The sequence below is a fragment of the Hydra vulgaris genome, chromosome 10 (genome assembly GCF_038396675.1).
Source record: "Hydra vulgaris chromosome 10, alternate assembly HydraT2T_AEP".
Taxonomy (NCBI): Eukaryota; Metazoa; Cnidaria; class Hydrozoa; order Anthoathecata; family Hydridae; genus Hydra; species Hydra vulgaris.
The window spans coordinates 38,488,689-38,507,986 of NC_088929.1; the positions used below are offsets into that span (position 1 = coordinate 38,488,689).

The 19,298-nt window shown below is 26.3% G+C and overlaps 1 protein-coding gene and 2 long non-coding RNA genes across 3 annotated transcripts in view; 2 read left to right on the forward strand and 1 right to left on the reverse strand.

Annotated features, from left to right (window-relative positions):
- Positions 1-19,298, reverse strand: part of LOC100212478 (N-alpha-acetyltransferase 25, NatB auxiliary subunit) — a 78,499-nt gene that overhangs the window by 11,959 nt on the left and 47,242 nt on the right. The window contains exons 18-22 of the mRNA XM_065807955.1: positions 15,640-15,739; positions 15,446-15,493; positions 14,128-14,231; positions 13,846-13,910; positions 10,248-10,311 (exon numbers count right to left, since the gene is read on the reverse strand). Coding sequence (XP_065664027.1) covers positions 10,248-10,311; positions 13,846-13,910; positions 14,128-14,231; positions 15,446-15,493; positions 15,640-15,739 — 381 coding nt within the window. The remainder of the gene's footprint in view (positions 1-10,247; positions 10,312-13,845; positions 13,911-14,127; positions 14,232-15,445; positions 15,494-15,639; positions 15,740-19,298) is intronic.
- LOC136085943 (uncharacterized) lies at positions 2,854-3,102 on the forward strand. Its single transcript, XR_010641283.1, has 2 exons — positions 2,854-2,956; positions 3,034-3,102. It is a non-coding gene; the product is annotated as an uncharacterized LOC136085943 (long non-coding RNA).
- On the forward strand, positions 6,850-7,067 carry LOC136085944 (uncharacterized). Its single transcript, XR_010641284.1, has 2 exons — positions 6,850-6,929; positions 7,010-7,067. It is a non-coding gene; the product is annotated as an uncharacterized LOC136085944 (long non-coding RNA).

The window sequence follows — 19,298 nt, forward strand, 5'->3', positions numbered from 1 at the left end:
ATACAAAGTACTGTCAATATACGTGAAGTCAATATGTATCAAGTAGTGTTTGTGTCAACAAGTGCAAGCATGTGTCAAGCATAGGGTATGATACAGTTATAGATTAGTGGTACAGCACTCTGCTCATAATCAAGAGATTTGAGATTTAAATCCACCCTATGCCTCTGCACTCTACACCTCTGGAAATACTACACTCAACTTGTTTCTATATTCTTTACTTAAAATGAAGAAAAAAATTAACAATTTTGTTGTATGTAGAGCAACAAATCTGTCTCAGATGGAATAGTAGAAGGTTTATAAGAAAATATACCACATGAATGAAAACTAGAAATAATGTTAGCTGTGAATGCTTGATCCCAAGTTTTTTTGAATAACCCACAGAAGTTTGACTTATTGACTGTAACAGAGTAAGTATTCATTAAATCAAGACAATAAGTGTTTTAGTAAGTTTTCTTGGGGTCAAATACAGTACGATCTGCAACCAATTGAAACAATATATATTGGTATCTCAACAATTTTGAAAAATCTCAGAAAAAGAACTTCAAAAGTGGAATGAGAAATCTATAGATTAGGTTTGACTTGAAGTTGCTTCTTTTATAAACAACTTTAAAGTGCTTAATTGTCAATGATGTATAATAACTAGATGTCTAACTACATGTTGCAAGTGAAGCCGATTTTTTTGTTAACTTTTTCAATCACATAATATAAATCGTTAATTTTATGATCATCATTTGTTTTATCTTATTTTTATTTAAATTTTAGTAGTATCACTATATCTTGTGCTGCATATGGATGTTCTAGTAGATATGAAAAAGCGCAAAATCATTTTATAAATTTTTTACTAGGAATTTTGAATTGTGTAAAAGATCGGTTGTTGCTTTGAAACATGAAATTTTCTTTTATCTGAACATACAAGTATCTGTTTCAACTATTTCATAGAATTTGACTACAATTACTGTATTTCAGATAAAAATACAGCATGTGTTAATCACCCAGCCCATTTCGAAATTCGATCATGTGCCATCGATTTTGTACTTTTTGCAATTATAAAAAAGACAAAAAATGAAACAATGAAGTAAATATGCTTAAAAGAAAATATGCTTAAAAGCAAAGACATTAGAAAACACTCATTGGTTATATTTTATCAAATAAAGTTAAAGCAGGAAATTTAACATGCTCTATTGAAAATGCTTTGAATGTGGCTTTAACGTATGAACATTTTATCAAAAGTATAACGTTTGATGGTACAAGTAATAATTTAAATTCTATTGTCCCTTTTGGATGTTTTGACAAAGACATTAACAATATATCAGTATTTCTTCATTTAATAACCATTTGCTGCACCATTTCCATCCATGCTATATGCTTAAGTTAGCTGGAAATTCTCGAAGTGATTTTGATATTTTTATTGGCTGTTCACTAATAAAAACATCAAAATTTATATTGGCTGTAGGATAACAAAATTTCTGAACTAATCATCTTTAATTGCTTCAATGATTAATTAATCATTAAAAGCTTTTCGCCTAATATATTAATGGCTTCCAACACATCATCAAGCCTTCCCGGAAAGTGCATTCAGTCACACGCCTTGTACGTGCACGCTTAAAGTAATTTTTTTAGACAACTTGACTACATTTTTATTGCTTTTAGACAACTTGACCACGTTTTTATCTTGTGGCAAAATAAAGCTATAAGAACCTAGAGAATAAAACAGCAATACTCGAAGAAAAGAACCGAAGACTATACAATATAGAAAGTCTAAATAAAATAAGCTAAAATAAATTCATTACAAAAAAAAATATATATACCTAAATATTTTAGTCTTTTTGTTTTCTTATTTTTAGGTTGCTTGTTATTTTCCAGTACCAAAAATGATTCAAGTCGAGGAATATAAGGTGATAGGAAAAGTAGATAAAAATGTAAAGAAAATAATTTTTTTTTTTGATGTACAATTTTTTTGCGACTTTTTTTTGTCAGTATTTAAAGGAAATACTTTATAAATTGCGCTAGAAACACGAACAATTTAAAATTTTTTTTTTCAAATGTCTTTACTGCTTTATTAATGCACAGGAAAACGAGGAGACTAATTGCTATTTATTTGTGAAAAACTTTATTTTTTTATAACAAGTTATTTATGTAAAAAAGTGAAACCATGCTGCAAGCTTTGCGGGGAGTACATTGTTAATTTACTGAACTTTTTTAAAGAAATTTTCAGAAGACTATTTAAAACTTTTATTTAAGTTTTGAAATACATTTTTTTAAACAGAGCAAATGTTCATTATCTCTAGTAATACCTATTAACATTGGAAATGGAGCAATATAAAAGAAACAATTTCAGACATGCATCAAGTGCGGTAAATACATTTATTAAAGAAACAAAGTTGTTCTTTTCTTTAACTTATTCTGTATTGACAAAATTTATTACCCAAATAATTTTTTTTTACAAATAACTTATTTTCTTATTTTTCTATTATATAAATAATGAGAAAATTTAGCGAAAACTTTTTTAAAAGCAAAAAGACAAAAAAACAAATAATCAAATAAACGAATAAGTAAGAAAAAAATTAACAAAATTACTTATAGTTCTAGGGTACATAGCAAATTAGTTTCTTAATTATACACTCTTAAAAAAATTCCGGTAAAATTTGCATGAACTGTTCAGGTTATTTTTTACGCCTGAAACTTCAGGCGAAACAACTGTTCGATCGTTGCGTTCTCATGATACCTTTTGCCTGAACAGTTCAGGATTAATTTAGATCAACAGTTACTGTTGATATAAATTAATCCTGAACTTTAGACAAAACGCACGAGCCTGTAAAAACCTGAACTTTTAACCTTAATTTTTCGCTTTTTAAAAGAATGTGCTTGGTAATGTTAAAAAATTTAAACACTCAAGAGTTAATTAATCATTTGATTTCAAAAGGAATTTCTGTGGAAACAACAGCGAAATTGTCGAGTAAGTATTTACTACATAAATTTAACTAGTTGAAATAACTTTGAAAATGTTATCTTTCAAAAACTTAATATTTAAAGGTGAGGATATTGACGGAGATGCATTTTTGCAAATGAACTCTGTTTTGTTTCATTGTATTGGAATAAAAATGGGTCAAGCAATAAAGCTTCAGTCTCTCATTGCAGCACAAAAGGTGAACCTAATATTATTATTTACTTTTTTTAAGGATGTCGATGTGTTGTTACCTTTGCCCCAAAAATTTTTCAACTGTTGCTTGTTACATAAATCACTTGAGAAATGTTCATCTTTTATTTGAGCCTTGTCAACTTCGGTGTAATATCGGTGGTTGTTTACTACATATAATATGCTAAGAAAGCATATAAATAAAGATCACACCGGTTTTGTAGTTAATATTGATCGAACATTTAACATAAGTTGTGAAAATCCAGTAACACCTAATTCTGAAGGTAAAAGTAAAATTAAAATAGACAAAAGATGCGAGAAATATTAAAGATGTTGCCTCACCTATTGTTGATGAGTATGGCATATCACAAGCAGCATTGAAATTTATTATGGCTTTAATGTCTTCCAGTTCTATTCCTTTAAGTACTTCAAAGTTTGTTAAGAACTGTTCACAAAACCTAATTGAAGACATACTTAGTTATTTACTAGGTAAAACAGTTTCAGTACTGGAAACATGTAGGTGTGAGAAGCATGTAATAGACAACTTAACAGAAGAGTTTAACAGATGGAAAACACCTTTTAGTGGAATTGATTCACAACATCGAATATTATCATATTTGAAAAATAAAGGCCTTTACGTTGAACCAGTACCACATTCAATGGGTGAACGATGGGATACAAAACGTGACAGAAAGACTAAAAAGCAAATACAAGTCAAGTAAAAGATTTGTTTTATTACATACCTATTGAAAGCACAATAAAGCTTGTGTTGCTACAGCCAAAAGCTATGAGTATGTTAAAAGTGGAGCAAGTATCTAATTTTGAATTTGTTGTAGATTGGTTTTGTGGTGAAAATGGTAAAAAGTTAATGGCATATGATAAATTTAAATTTCCTAAAAGTTTCCCTTTGTTTATTCAAATATACTTCGATGAAGTAGAAACCACAAATCCTCTTGAATCAAAAACAGGCATTCATAAACTTGGTGCTTTTTATTTTGTGATAAAGAACTTTCCTCACGCAGCAAACTCATCCTTAAACAATATTCATATGTTAGCATTAATTCATGCAATAGACATAAAGAAATATTCAGCAGAGCCAGTGATAAAAGTGATTGTAAATGAATTGCAAAAACTTCATGACAAAGGATTTGATATTTTTATGGATGGCAAAAAAACTAACTTTAGATGTTTGCTAACTCAAATTGTTGGAGACAATTTAGGTCTGCACTCTATATAGGATATATGGAAAATTTCAGCACTGTTTCATTTCCATGTGACATGTGTATGATATCAAAAGTTGACATCCAGCATGTTTTTAAAGAAGACAAACAAGCTCTAAGAACCGATATTTTATACAACTCTCAAGTTCACCAGATGCAAAGTGGGGAAATTTCTTATAAGAATTGTGGAATTAAACGGTTTAGTTGTTTAACTGAATTGCCTTATTATCATCCTGCTTCAAATGATTCTGCAGACATAAAGCATGATATTTTTGAAGGAGTTATTCCGTGTGAAGTTAAATTGTTTCTTTATCATGTGTTATATGATGTCAAATGTATGTCCATTACAGAACTGAATAGGCGCATCAAGTTTATGGATTATGGTGTTGTCTGCAGCTCAAAACCTAGTACTATTAATGAGTCACGCATGAAAAGTACTGACTCTTTACTAGGTCAACGCTCTACTCAGATGCTTACACTGTTTATGTATTTGCCACTTATTTTGTCTGATGTTATTGATAAAGTAGATACACAAAAGTGGAAACTTTACCAAATCTTAAAACAATTGTGTGATGTAATTTTATCTCCAAATTTAAATTGTTTACAAATCACATATATTAAGGAACTAGTAATGGAACATCATTCATTGATGAAAGAATGTTATCCTGAGAAAAAACTTCTTTATAAGCATCACAGAATGATTCATTATGGAACTATTATAAAACGAAGTGGACCTCTTCTTCACATGATTGTTGTAAGATATGAAGCCAAACATAATTTTTCAAAAAGATTAGCTCATATTGTTTGCAATTTTCAGAACATTTCTTTTTCAATTGCAAAGAGACATCAAATTGCTCATGCCTTAGCTTGGATGACTCATGGTCCCCTAAAAACCATTGCTGATGTAAAAAATGGTGAAGTGTTTTTAGTTTCAGAATTAGAGAACAAAAATCTTATTATTCCCTTTATTGGTGAAGAAAGTGAAGTTTTAGCTGTTGATTGTGTTACCATATTGGGCCAGAAATACAGATCATGTGAAACAATTCTTTATGATTTTAATAGTGATGGTGAACCAAGTTTTGCTCACATTGACCAGATTTTTGTTCATAGTGAAGTTGTGTATTTTTTCACAACAAAGTGGGTTGTCCACAAATATTGCTATCTATCTTTATCTTATTGTTGTTTACTAGATAATCAAAAACTATGTATAAGAACATGTGACATAATAGATTACAAACCTCTTAATGCAGTGCGTTGTTTGAAAATAAATTGCCAGTTCATGCATATTATTTTGAATCATCAACTATGTCAAGATAACTTTCTATACCTACCCCATGAAATATCTGGCCATATTGTAAATATTTATTATACGTAGTTTAATATTTTCTGATAAGTTCTATGGCAAAAACAATCTGTTTATTATAGATATAGTTACATACATACATACATACAACCCTCAATATTAGAAAAATAAAATTAGTTGGAAATAAAATGCAGACCTTAAACTGTTTTAAGTAGGCAAAAACATATTTTTACAAAGGTTTCACCATAAAAGATAGAAACAAGGTCGATAAATAATGGCTGACCTGGGAGGCTATTAGTTTAGGTCAGCATGCCAACCTTAATTCTGAGGGCTGTATATATATATATATATATATATATATATATATATATATATATATATATATATATATATAGAGAGAGAGAGAGAGAGAGAGAGAGAGAGAGAGAGAGAAAGAGAGAGAGAGAACTATTTTTGGTAATTTTGAAAGTATAGCAATATGTAAGTTTAAGTAAATTGAATTATTTGTTATGTTTTAGGAATAATCCACAGATTATGCACAGACAGATTATTCATAAACTGATTTCACTATTGCAAATAACCATGTTTCACTTAATCAGACTAGTTATATATCAAATTCAAATCCCTTTTCAGACTCAACATATTCACGTGATAGCGATGTTCTTCATACTCCAGTACTTCGAATAGACAATATCAAATTTGTAATTTTTTAATTTAATTTTTAACTGTTTTTTAAAACTATAAGGACTAATTTTAGTTTCTGAAAATATTTTCAAAAAATTTCTTCTTTTTTAGGATGTTCGTAAATTGCTTGATGAGCATCAGACAGGTAAACTTGTCATTGTTGAATATGACACAACTGGAATGTTACTTAAGTACAGATTTGAAATGGTTCATATTCTTGTTAACATTATGGTCAATAAAGTTGGAAACTTGTAAGTCATTACATGTGATTTTACAGTTTGCTCTAAATATCCTTTTATTTCTGAATATTTTATGCATAGTAAATTTTTTCAAACACTTTTTTATAATAAGATTATATAAAAAAATGAACAGAATAAATAAATGTTAAGTTGGTGAATAATGCTAAGTAACCAGGTAGTAAATCTATCTGTTTAACTTAAATCTATAACATTTTTTAAATATTATGGTTATTATTATTACTTTATTATGTATTTACTTTAGGTATCCAAGAGCAACAAAAACAAATCTTACTATGTCAATCATTAACGCTTTTCCTAAACTGCACTCTGGTGAACCTCTAGGATATGTATGTTATTTAACTTTGTTGTCTAAATGTAATTAGTTTCTTTGCTGTTTAAACTGCATTATCCTTATTTAAATATTTAGGAAAATTACTATTGCGCTTATAAGGAAGTTGAAGTGAATGGCAAAAAAAAGAAAATAACACCTCATGGACATATCGAGGAGCGGCTGAAAACAATTAGAAAGTTTGATGGTGTCCATGTCCAAGCTACTCGAAAACAAAAATCCATTTCCCCAGAAACTTTTGATGTTGCAGGTAAGCCTAATAAAACAGTCAATAGTTATAAAAAAAATAGTTAAGCATCATTTGTTGTATATATAAGTCATACTTATATATACAACAAATGATGCTTAACCTTTTTTTTTAGTTCCTTTTTCAAATGAAGAGCGAAACATTATGAGTGAGTTGTCATTTGATGACATTCAGTATGATCGAAAAGAATTTATTCTTGAAAAAACTAGAATATCACGAAGAAACTGGATTCTGTCATCAAAACCACCTTTTCATGAGTTTATTCGGAAATTCCCCCCCCCCCCCCCCATTTAAAGATTTAGGGTTTGATGTAAGTAGTTTTGTTTTTTACATTTGTAATGTATATCCTAATGTCTTGGATTACTGCTATTGGAGTATTACTAGAGTAAAATTGATTTTTTGTTTGAGAAACATTTAAGGACTCTTAATTATCATTATATTAGTTTCAGAGAGAGTTTACAGCAACATTTGAAAATGCTCAAGATTTGCTTATGCAATGGGAGAATATGGCTCCTCATGTTATTACTTGGGCTCGTAGAAAGGCGAATCCAATGGCTAAGCAACTACTTTTAGAGCTTGACAGCCAACTAATATCTTCAAGTGGTATGTCACATCGTCTTCTTTAATTATTGTTTTATTATTTTATAACTTTCACTAACTATTTAAAACTATTTTCTTTATTCTGAAATATGTACTGTTTGAATTTTTAAATTTTTTTAAAAATCAAAAATCGAAATATGGAATTTTCATTTCACTTGCTTCCGTACATTCTTCAAGTGCCTCCTATAAAAAAGGATCGACCGTCTACAGCTGAAGTTGCAGCTCACTTTATTCAAATCTTTCCTGTAAGTTTTTTGTTTTTAAGTTTAATATTTCCAGCTAAATGGTATGTGCTATAAACTAGATCAATAATAATTTCGCTTCTATATTGTATCTTAATTATTTTTGTTTTTACAAAGGACACTACAGCTATGGAGACTATAATTGATGCAAATAGACATACTTCTTTCATGCATCCATTTGTTATTACACTAGGGGCTCGAGGCAACTTGATTCAGTCCTTTTATTTTATAGAAGATAAACAACTTGATTCAGTCCTTTTATTTTATAGAAGTTATTCCTGTTAGAAATGGCATGTTGAGTGCAGTAGACCGTTTACTGAAACTATACTTCTTTATCGATATTGAATATGCGCCAGAGTGCAGACATGTTTTACATTTTTTACAACGTGTAGTTATGGGTATAAATGACGATTTGCCGTTGTCAAGAGGTGGCAGTGATCTGTCATTGTTTGTTAATGAAAAATTAAGAAGTGGATAAACTTTTAAATGTTCTTATTTTAATGGATACCAATAAATTTTTTATTTTGTAATTTATATTGAGTTTGTGATGTGTACATATATGTGGCTAAGTGTACCAATATGGCTAGTTTAGTCATATTGGTATACACAATATAATAAAAGTTTCCTTGTATAACAGTTATGTAGTAATTGTTTGGAAATATTTATTTTATCTTACTCAAAATATTTACTTGAAGACTGAAAGCATTTTTATATAAACAAACTCTTATGTTACAGCTTATTTTTTAAGTCGTGATCTATGTTTAAAAATCATTATGTTTAAAAAATCAAAACTTAGCTTAAAAAAATGGAGTTTTTATAAAAGTTTTAATAGCGTAACTTTTCATTTGTTATCCATAAATGTATCTGACATGTAAATTCTATCTAAAATGATATTTTTGTAATTGTGTAAATTCTATCTAATGTAAATTCTATCTAATCTATAAAATATCTATCTAATTATATCTAATCTATAAAATTATATCTAATCTATAAAATCTATCTAATGTAAATTCTATCATGTAAATTCTATCTAATGATATTTTTAATTCTATTGAAATTATTATAAAAATGTTTATTTGAATATACTTGAGCATTTAAAAAAAAGATATTTTCGTTACTGCAAAGAACTTGGGAAAAAAACTTATTTCTCAAAATTTATTTGAATATTCTTCTACTTTTAGATCATATATTAGAAATATTTTTTTTGAAACAAAGAAGTCTATATAAATATTAAATCTCCGAAAATTTTCTCATTATAAGCAACTTTCTTACATATTTAATTTTTTTAAAATACTAGTTCGGATTCATATTTGCTATTGCGCCAGTTCAGGTTTTTGTAAAGAACTATTTCAGGTTACCTATCGTGGTTTTTCAGGTTTCCGTTCAGGTTCAGGTGAATTGCCGGAATGTTCGTCTGGCACTTTTTGAAGAAAACTAGTTCAGGTAAAACGCCTGAAGTTCATATAATTTACCGGAACTTTTTCCTGAACTACAGTTCAGGTTACCTATCGTAGTTGTTCAGATTTTTTTAATGAACAGTTCAGGTTCAGGTGATTTGCCTGAATATTCGTCTAGCACTTTTTGAAGCAAACTAGTTCAGGCGAATAGCCTGAAAGTTCGTATAAATTACCGGAACTTTTTTAAGAGTGTATGGACTGATAAAAATCATTAATAAATTGCATATCAAAACTTTCAATTGTTGTTTAATCGTTATAAAAGATAATGTTTTTTTCAACAACGACACTAAAAAAAAGAATACAAAAGCTGTATAACAATTTTATGAAAAATTTTTTTTTTTTTAATTTACATTATTTAATTATTTGAATTTTTTAGTTTATTTAATTAAACCTGATATTTTGTTACAATTTTGTTTCCTTTTTTAAAGTTTTTTTTTCTTAATAGTTAAGTTTAGCTTTTTGCCACAAATTATTGAAACACTTTATAAGTTAAAAGATGCGAACTGCTGTGGTCAGTTTGTCTAAAAAAATTACTTTAAACGTGAACGAACAAGGCATACAACCAGTCACGCTTCTTGGGAAGGCTTGCATTATGTAATATTATATTACCTTCACTAAATACAGCGAAGTCTGATAACAAGGTAATATTTTTATATCATTGTTAATTGTTAAAAAATAAGGTATTATGGTGTTTGATGCATATACAAAAAAATTGCCAAGTAAATGTTTTTAGAATTAATATATACATATAACATTAAAAAGTTACTTACTTTGAAATAGAATCAAAATTTGTTACAAGATCAAGGTCACGATTATCGCAAAAATTGGAATCACCTATTAAATAATATAAAATCATAAACTTTAAAAACCCTGATAAAACATAATTGCTTTGAAGCACATTTGCTCTTAAAATGTTAAAATATGTATATATATATATATATATATAAATATATATATATAAATATATATATATATAAATATATATATATATATATATATATATATATATATATATATATATATATATATCTATATATATATATATATATATAGATATATAAATTAATAAAATAATTCTGAGAATATTTCGAGGCTAAGGAAATACCAAATGCAAAACTCTGAGTGCAGCTATGCCTAGACTTGATTTATTTAGCACTATTTGGTATTTCAAAGTAGATTAGATTTATATAAGCTCATAAATATAAACTTTAGTTAGAAAGCTTACAACACAAACGTCTTTCAGAATTAGGTGCTTTCAGTACAAGTTTTCCTCATTAAAAAAGTGCTTTTAATTAACATTTACCTCTTTTTTATATGTGATATAAAGGCAATATGATATTATGAAAATATGACAACTTTGATCATAGAACTAAATACTTACTTATTTTCTTGCATACCTATTAAAACCTCATTACACCACTCCAGAATAACACTTCAATTCAGACATTATTTTAACTGTTAAAACCATAAACATTTGAAAATAAATTATTTTAAAGTTTTATGATCTAGAATGTTTAAAAGCATATCAAAAATAAAGATTTTTAAATGTTCAAAGAAAGTAAAACTTTTGGTATCAATTATTATTCAATTAATATTAATTTCCAACTTTTAAGTTTAAGACATAAAATAATTTAACTTTATGTTGACAACTTTTTGAGGAGCGTAGGAAAGTATGTTGAAAGCTGTTATTAATATTTCTTAAAACATCAAAAGCTGTTGTTAATATTTCTTAAAACATCAAAATACTAATCTCAATGAAATAATCTTGCTTATAAAAAGGCCTAAAATTTTTTAAGTCTTTAAGTAATATCCTGTGATTATGATGATTCTGTTTAAAATAAACAAATGTTTATATATTTTCATTTACATTTTTTTAATGCTTATTGGGGGTTCCTAAAGTCAGCACTCTAGGCAGCTGTCTAGTTTGCCTTAGTAGACAACCAGGGCTTGAATAAACATGGAAGCATGTTCAAGGTTGGTAAAAACCTGTTGTTTTTTCTAACCCAGTAGGTTTTTGGGTAACTTTTTGTTTTATTGAGTAGATTTGCATGTTTTTTGCTTGTTTTTTATTTCCTATCTGGTAAATTTTTTGTTTTATTTTTGTTTAATGATATTGAAAACTAGTATAACTTTCTATTTTAACTTTATTTAAGATATATTTTATAAAATGTTATTTAATAATTTATATCAAGAATTTTTTGAATTATTCTGAAAAAGATTTTTAAATGTAATTTAAACTGTAATAGAAAAAAAAATTTCACATTAAACCTATGTATTGATTTATTTTATATTTAAAAGTAATATTTTTTATAATTAAAAATGCCAATGAGAAATGGGGAAAAGAAGGCTGAAGAATGGAAGGAAGTAAATAAGGTTTTAATTGAACTTTGAACTTGAAATTCAAATGAACTAACTTGTTTCTTCGTGCAGCGGCCTTGTTCATAAAGATTTGTGTTTTGGAGTTAAGGAGTTGAGAGAGGTAACCACAATAAGGTAGCCTCCTTAACTGTAGTGGCCTTCTCAGCCATGGGAGGTGAATAACATAAAGGATAAAAAAAAGTCTCAATCTGTAAAAATATTTAAATAAAAACTGTGACAATGTATTTCCAAATAATGATTCAAATATTAGTAAATCTGCTCTGATAGCTGGTAACGTTGGTTATAATCTCTATATATTATTGCCGAACCAAATAGTAGTGTTAGTGCCCCTTTGAGCAGGTTTGACACAGAACCCTTGGCAGCCATAGCAACTGAGATAGTGGCAAGAAAGAGTTGCAGTACTTTTATTATAAGAAAACGCGAGCAAACATATGCAAATATCTAACATACATAAACTTCAAGTTAAGAAATGTTAAAACATACTGAAACATTTATCAAGTGTTACAGTTTGACTTTTACTTGAAAACTGCATTGCAGCAACATCTGCTTAATCTATGGCATTTATTTCAGTTAAAAAAATTATTATATAGTCTTTAAATTTTCATTATCATCGTGCTAGTGTGGACGAGTAGATAATGTGCAGAGCTTCTGAACAAAAAAGCCATGGTTCGAGTTCTACCACTGGTGACTTTTGTTTTTTAATTTTTTTGATCATTTTAAAAATACTTTTGAAGTTTTATAGAGATTATATACAAGCATATGTACTGATATTATACAATTTACCAAATAAAAAGATAAAAATTCTAAAAACATCAAAACACTGGGAGAAAATATTTGTTGCGTGTATGTCATGATTGAGATACTTATGTTATTAATGTGCTCAGGTAGCTAGTCCTAATAAGCTGCGGATGGTTTGAAAAAAATTTTGTCTGAAACTTAATAATGAAAAAATTTAATAAGACAGTCCTGCTAACTCCAGAAGGTGCTGCTGTGAAGCAAAAAAAATAAAAAAAAGTCTGTAGCTAGAAAAAACTTTAAAACTTTCTTTTGACAATTAAAAGCTTTTTTTGCTACATTAATTTTTTTTACTATAAATATATGCTTCAGCCGTTTTTCAAAACGCCTTAATATGCTTAATACGTACTTCGAGAAAAACACAATTAGAAAAAATTAATAGGAGAAACTCTTTGTAAAATTTCGTTGATTTTTTTTACCTTGAATCGTTTTGAAAAATGGCTGCAAAATGGATGATACAAAGAATATGGTGAAATGAGATATTTAGACGCAAAATTTAAAAGCTCTTAACAAAAGCCTCTAAACCAAAAAATTTAAAAGTAACTGCAATTCAGTGCACTTAAAAATTTCAAGTATAGTATATTGGTGTTTGCAAAGAAACATATAAATCATTTTTTAATACAAACTTATTTTTTTTTTAACTTTGTTGAATAGACAGGTTTGGCGCTTGACCATCCTACATAAACAATATATATAAAGAAATATGTTATTTGTTTATGTATATTGCTTATAAAATGTAAAAAACCATTTATATAACGTTTTATTCAGGATCGTATGTAATATAAGAAAACTTTTCTAATAATTACAAATCTTTTTTGCTCAAGCTGTTTTGTTTTGATTTTTTGTATGTATTTTTTTTCAAAGATTTTTTATATTAAGAAGTATATAGTAAAAAAATTTACAACAGCATTAAACATTAGTTTTTAAAAATCTAATAAGTCTGAAACATGAGCTGTATCTCAAACATTTTGTAGAACATATAAACTGCAAACATTTGTGCAATTCATATAATTTTTATAAATAAATTTACAACAAGATGTAAAATAGATCAAAAAATTAAAAAAAAAGTTTTATTGTTAACAAAGTAAAGTAAATCTTTAAGTACAAATAGCTTTTATGACCTCATAGCAACAACAGAACTTAGCAACATTATTGTTTAGCAAACATACACAATTATTCTTTAAAAATATTTACTTGATATGTTAAAAGGTCCAATTGATTTCTCTAAATTCAATAAATCACTTTCAGCATCAGAAAAACTATAAAAATGCAACAAATCACAGTCAGTTTCAAAAAAAATAATCAATAATTTCTCTAAAATTGAAAAATAATCAAAAATGTTAGAGCACAAGAAACAAAACAAAATAAAACAAATTGAACTACAAAAAATTAAGTCTTGCATATTATAGTAAACAAATACTCTAGAAACACAGAATGTTAATGAATAAAAAAATACAGAAATCTATAGCTATTTACTTGTGTATTTGCCATAGCAGTCGTAAATATAGTTTCTCAACACTAAGTGAAGCAAAGTGCAATGAACTTTTTAATCGTAGTTTAAAATTTGACATGTCAGGAATCTAAAAAATGTATTTTAAAATCAGCAACCAATAATACAAGTATTAAGAAAAAATATTAAAAAAGTTTTCTCTAGTTTATTGCTTCAAATAATTGTTTACATGCACTTGAGTAAGTGTGTATTTATATATGTAAATAAATTTAATTTTTTTAAATCAAAAACTCAAATGTTGACATATATAAATAAGCAAATAAAGTATACTATGATTTTAAACATGTAACAATAATAGAAATAATAATGAAAGATTTTAGAAAGTGATCAACTAAACCATTGGCAGAAAAATGCAGAATCCTGTCACTAACATCTAATACATAAACTATAAAATTATTGCTAAAGAGCAGCAAAAAACCATTTTATTTTTCTAGTTTTAATTGACAAGTAAACTAAACAAGTTACTCAAGACTTTGATCTGGAAAAAGCAAACTATAAGGTTCAATAAAATACAAACTTATGAAATAAAAACTTTTGAACTGTATGACAAAAATAGTAGGAAAAATTTTTAAACTTAATTGATTACCAGTATCAGTAGCAGCATTGATTAAACAGGTATTTTTTTAAAGTTTTGTAGAAAAAGTTTACATAAAAAATAGTTCATATAAAATCATAAAAGGTGCTAAAAATATTCTGAAACTCAATAAAAAGTAAATATGTATTATATATAGGCTATTATATTTCCAAATAAAGGAAAAGAAAAAGCAGATAAATTCAAAATACACAAAAAAATAACTTATTAAAAAGTACCAGGTTCAAACAAAGTTAACATCAAACAAAAAAGAAACAAAGGTTTGAAGATTTTCATGAAGAAAAAAAAAAAAGCATCAAATAATTATGATTGCCATGTAAAAACTAATGGCGACCTTTAAACAAAAAGTTAATAGATGTTCAGAGAAAAATAAATTTGAAAACTTTTTTTATATTTCAAAAAAACTAAAGTTCCAAAAACTAAACAATATTATAAATTTTTATCTTAGATATATTATTTATTTTTGAATTAAATCATTACTTTTTTTTCTAATTTCATATTTATTTCATTTACAATATCTATTTATTACATAATATATAATAATATTATACTTTACAAAATTTAAAAATAATATTATTTAATGCATATGATAATTATAATTTTCTCAAACACATAATTTAATAACACTGTTTATATACATATATCTATTGGCAGTATATTGTGCAGTGTATAAATAGTTCATAACAGAGTACCTGCTTAAAAGAACCATATTTGTATGATGAGATAATCTGCTCAGGACACTAAATTAAATTTAAAAAAATAATAAACAATTGATATAGAATAATATTAAATATCAATTTTTTAATTGAATAAAAATAAATTTTTATTCAATTAAAACAAAATAAAATTATTTAATTGATATTATTTAATTTAGTTTTTTTCTTACTTCTTTTTGACTTGACTTAAAAAAACTAATTGATAAATCATACAGCTTGTTAGTTGCTTGAAATTGACCAGAAACATAAGCAAAACTTGTAAATATATATCTTTGAAAAAAAAAAAGATTTTTAATAATAACAATAAATATTACTTTAACTTCTGATTATTATTTTTTAATTAAATTTTTTTTCATTATAACTAGCTATAACTATAAAGCATATAACTAAGAAATCATGAAGAAAAATTATGACATTTATAGTCTAGAAGTCTATCATTTTTAAATCTACAGTTTAAATAACACAGAGTTCTGGAGTCATTTTTAAATAATTTCTCTACTTTCACATTTATTTAACTAAAAAAACAACAGATGCACAGAGTTTAATTTCAACTAATATTATTTTGATTTTTTTTTTTTTTTTAAACAAAGACAAATATTTGATGCAATTCTAAAGTTATTATTTTGTTCAAAAGAATTAGACAAAGAAGTTAAAAAATTTATAACTGTCATTTTTGACTACAAAGCAATAAAAAGTGAAAAGAAGAGATAAAAAAAAAGTAGCAAATACAAAGGAAAGTTGAATTCCCAGTTTTGATGCGTGTACATTTATGCAAAAATTAAAAAAAAATTTTAAATTTAAACAAACAAAAAAGATAAAACAAGAAAAGTTTAAAGTTACTTAGAAGAAAAACAAATAAAAAATATTCTAAGACAGAAGAACTTCATTCATTTGTTTGTTTTATAACACTGTTATACTTAGAGATAAATAAGACCATAAATACAGTATATTTCAACTCTGCCAACATCGACAGGAATTCTTTTTCTCTTCATTTTCTCTTCATTATTGCTTCTCTTGTTAAAAATTTTTAATGAAACTTAGTCAAAAATAAATATGTTGGAGAGCAAGAATAAAACCACTCAAATGCACAGATTTTCATAACAAGCAGACCTCTTGTAGATCTTTTAAGTATTGGAACAAAGATGGAATCTTTGTTTTACTATATTTTACTATAATTGTAAATAAATTGAACGCTGACATTACCAATTATTTACAAGCTTTAAAGGTGTAAATAAATTTTTTTTTTCTTTTGCTTTATTTATAAAAATAATTTAAAAAAAATAAAGCAAGAACTCTCTAATTTTTAATCTACCTAAATTAAAAATAGAACTATTTTATTTTATAATTACCAATAAACCAGTGAAATGAAAATCTAATTAAACACAGATTACAAATTTATCATTTGTCCTACAACTTGTTATTTGCATACCATCATTTTTCTTTTGGTATCGACTGGAAGCAGCTAAATAGATGTCAATACCCAAGAAGTAAATTTCAAATTGGCAATATTTTGCTTTAGAAAACAATATTTAAAACCAGAACTTTCTTTACCATAAGAATTAAGATAAACTTATGCCAAATTCCTCAGAAAAGATTTTTTTTAAATTTACGTTTTCAAAAGGTTTGCTACAAGACTTTTCAGTGTAAACAAAATCGAGTTTGATAGTGGAAAAGAACAGAAAAAGCAGCTGATGCCATTTTAATGATGAAACTTTGCATTACAATTACTTATTATAAACAAATACTTCTTTTTTGTGAATTAAAGCCTTCTCAGAGGAAAGCTTTAATTGGTTTTTTTTTTTTGGAAGAAGCTGGAATGAATAGGTTCCAAAAGTTGATTTTTAATTCCAAGAAGTGTAAGTATAAAAATATTGAGTCCTTTAGAAAGGGTAAAAGGTATCTGAAGAGTACTTTTTTAAATTGAAAAAAAAAAAAAATTTGAGTAGTCTCATAAATTGTGTTTATGAGACTACTCAAATTAAGTACTACATGCTACATGCAGTAGCATGTAGTACCCAGTGGCCTGGGTACTACATGCTACTGCAACATTATAAAAAGCGTTATAATGACAACTTCGTAACTACTAGGGATCCCCGGTTACAGTATACGGTATACTAACTTTACAGTAAACTTTACCTTATATTTGGTATACTGAATTTTAGTATACCATTTAGTATACCTATACACTTTTATATATGAAATATTTCTGGACTTACTTGATAATTTAATAATTATATTTTCATAATGTATTAAATAGCTATACAATATTTATTGTATTATCATAATTAAAGTGTTTTTACCAATACTTTTATTAACTTGGCATCTCTTTGTCTGTTTGTTTGTCTGTGAGCATCAAATCTTGCAATCAATTTTTGAGTCGAAGTTTCTGGTAATAGATTTTCTTCAAATTTTGCATACATCTCTTGCTTCATGACAAAACAATATTCAATAATTAGTTTTTTAATAAGTCAATTAATTTATTCAATTTTAATTAAGTTTATTTTTTATATGCAAAAAAGAACAATAATTTTTAAAATAAGTATATTAATTGTTAATTAGCTAATATGTCCGATTAGTACATTTAGATAAGGCGTTGTCTTTGTAATCTAAAAGTCTGAGGTTCGAGACCCTTCTCTTCCAAAATTCTTTTGTTTTTTTACACAAGCATACAGCTGATTGTTAATAAATTAACAGTAGTATCAGAAAAAATTGATTGCAAAGTTTGTGTTTTAATAACATATAAAAGAATTGGGTTTTAAAAATTCGTTTTTACTTGTTTAATTTATCTTTTAAATATTTTTTATTTTAGTTTGTTAATTTGTTATTGTGTTATACCAGTAAATTTTTATACCACGCTGTTTGTGCTGCACCTTAAATTATATCTATCTAAAAAAATATTGTATATAATGAAACTTATATTAAATATTATAGTAAAACGCACAAACAAAAACATTTAATAAAAAAACAAACACATTTTTTTTAAGTATACCGTTAAAACTTTTTCATAAATGATAATACGGCTTTGCCAAAAAAAAAAGTTTTGTTTACGGTATACTTTACAGTATACTATACGGTAAACTGTATACTAAATTTTTAGTATACCATAAACTAGTGATCCCTAGTAACTACTTGTAAAAGATCTAAAAAGAAGTTGTGATAGCTAAGATTTTTATGGCACTTAGAAAAAGTTTAAGGGTTTTATTTAAAAAAAAAAAAAAAAGCTTAGCCATAAAGAAATAAAAACTTTATAATTTATAAATTTACTTCTTTTAGGATTAATTAACTATAGGTTTTATAATTACTTTTATGTTTCATAATTTACACTTTGAATTTTTTTTAATATTTTATTTAATCGCAAAAATTAAAAGGTAATTTTTTTTTTTATTTCTGAACATATTTACAAAATAAAACATGCCATAAATTTAGGTTTTTAAACATGACATTTAAAAAGAGAAAATATAATGAAGATAATGTTTCAATTTAGGTTTTGAAACATGACATTTAAAAATGGAAAATATAGATTATTTTTTAACTTAGGTTTTAAAATATGACATTTAAAAAGAGAAAATATAGTGAAGATTATGTTAGCTTTGGTTTTATTAGTATTGTGATAAATGACCAAGAAAAAACACCAAGTCTTATACGTAACAAAACTATCGAAAATAACAGTCTGTGACCAAACAAATTAAAAGCTCATCTTCAAATTTTTTCATCCAACGCATGCTACAAAAGATAAAAGTTATTTTGAGAAATTAAATACTTCTTTGAAAAAACAATAACACAATAGCTCTGGCCATTCTTACAAAAGAAATGAAGCTACAGTCACTAC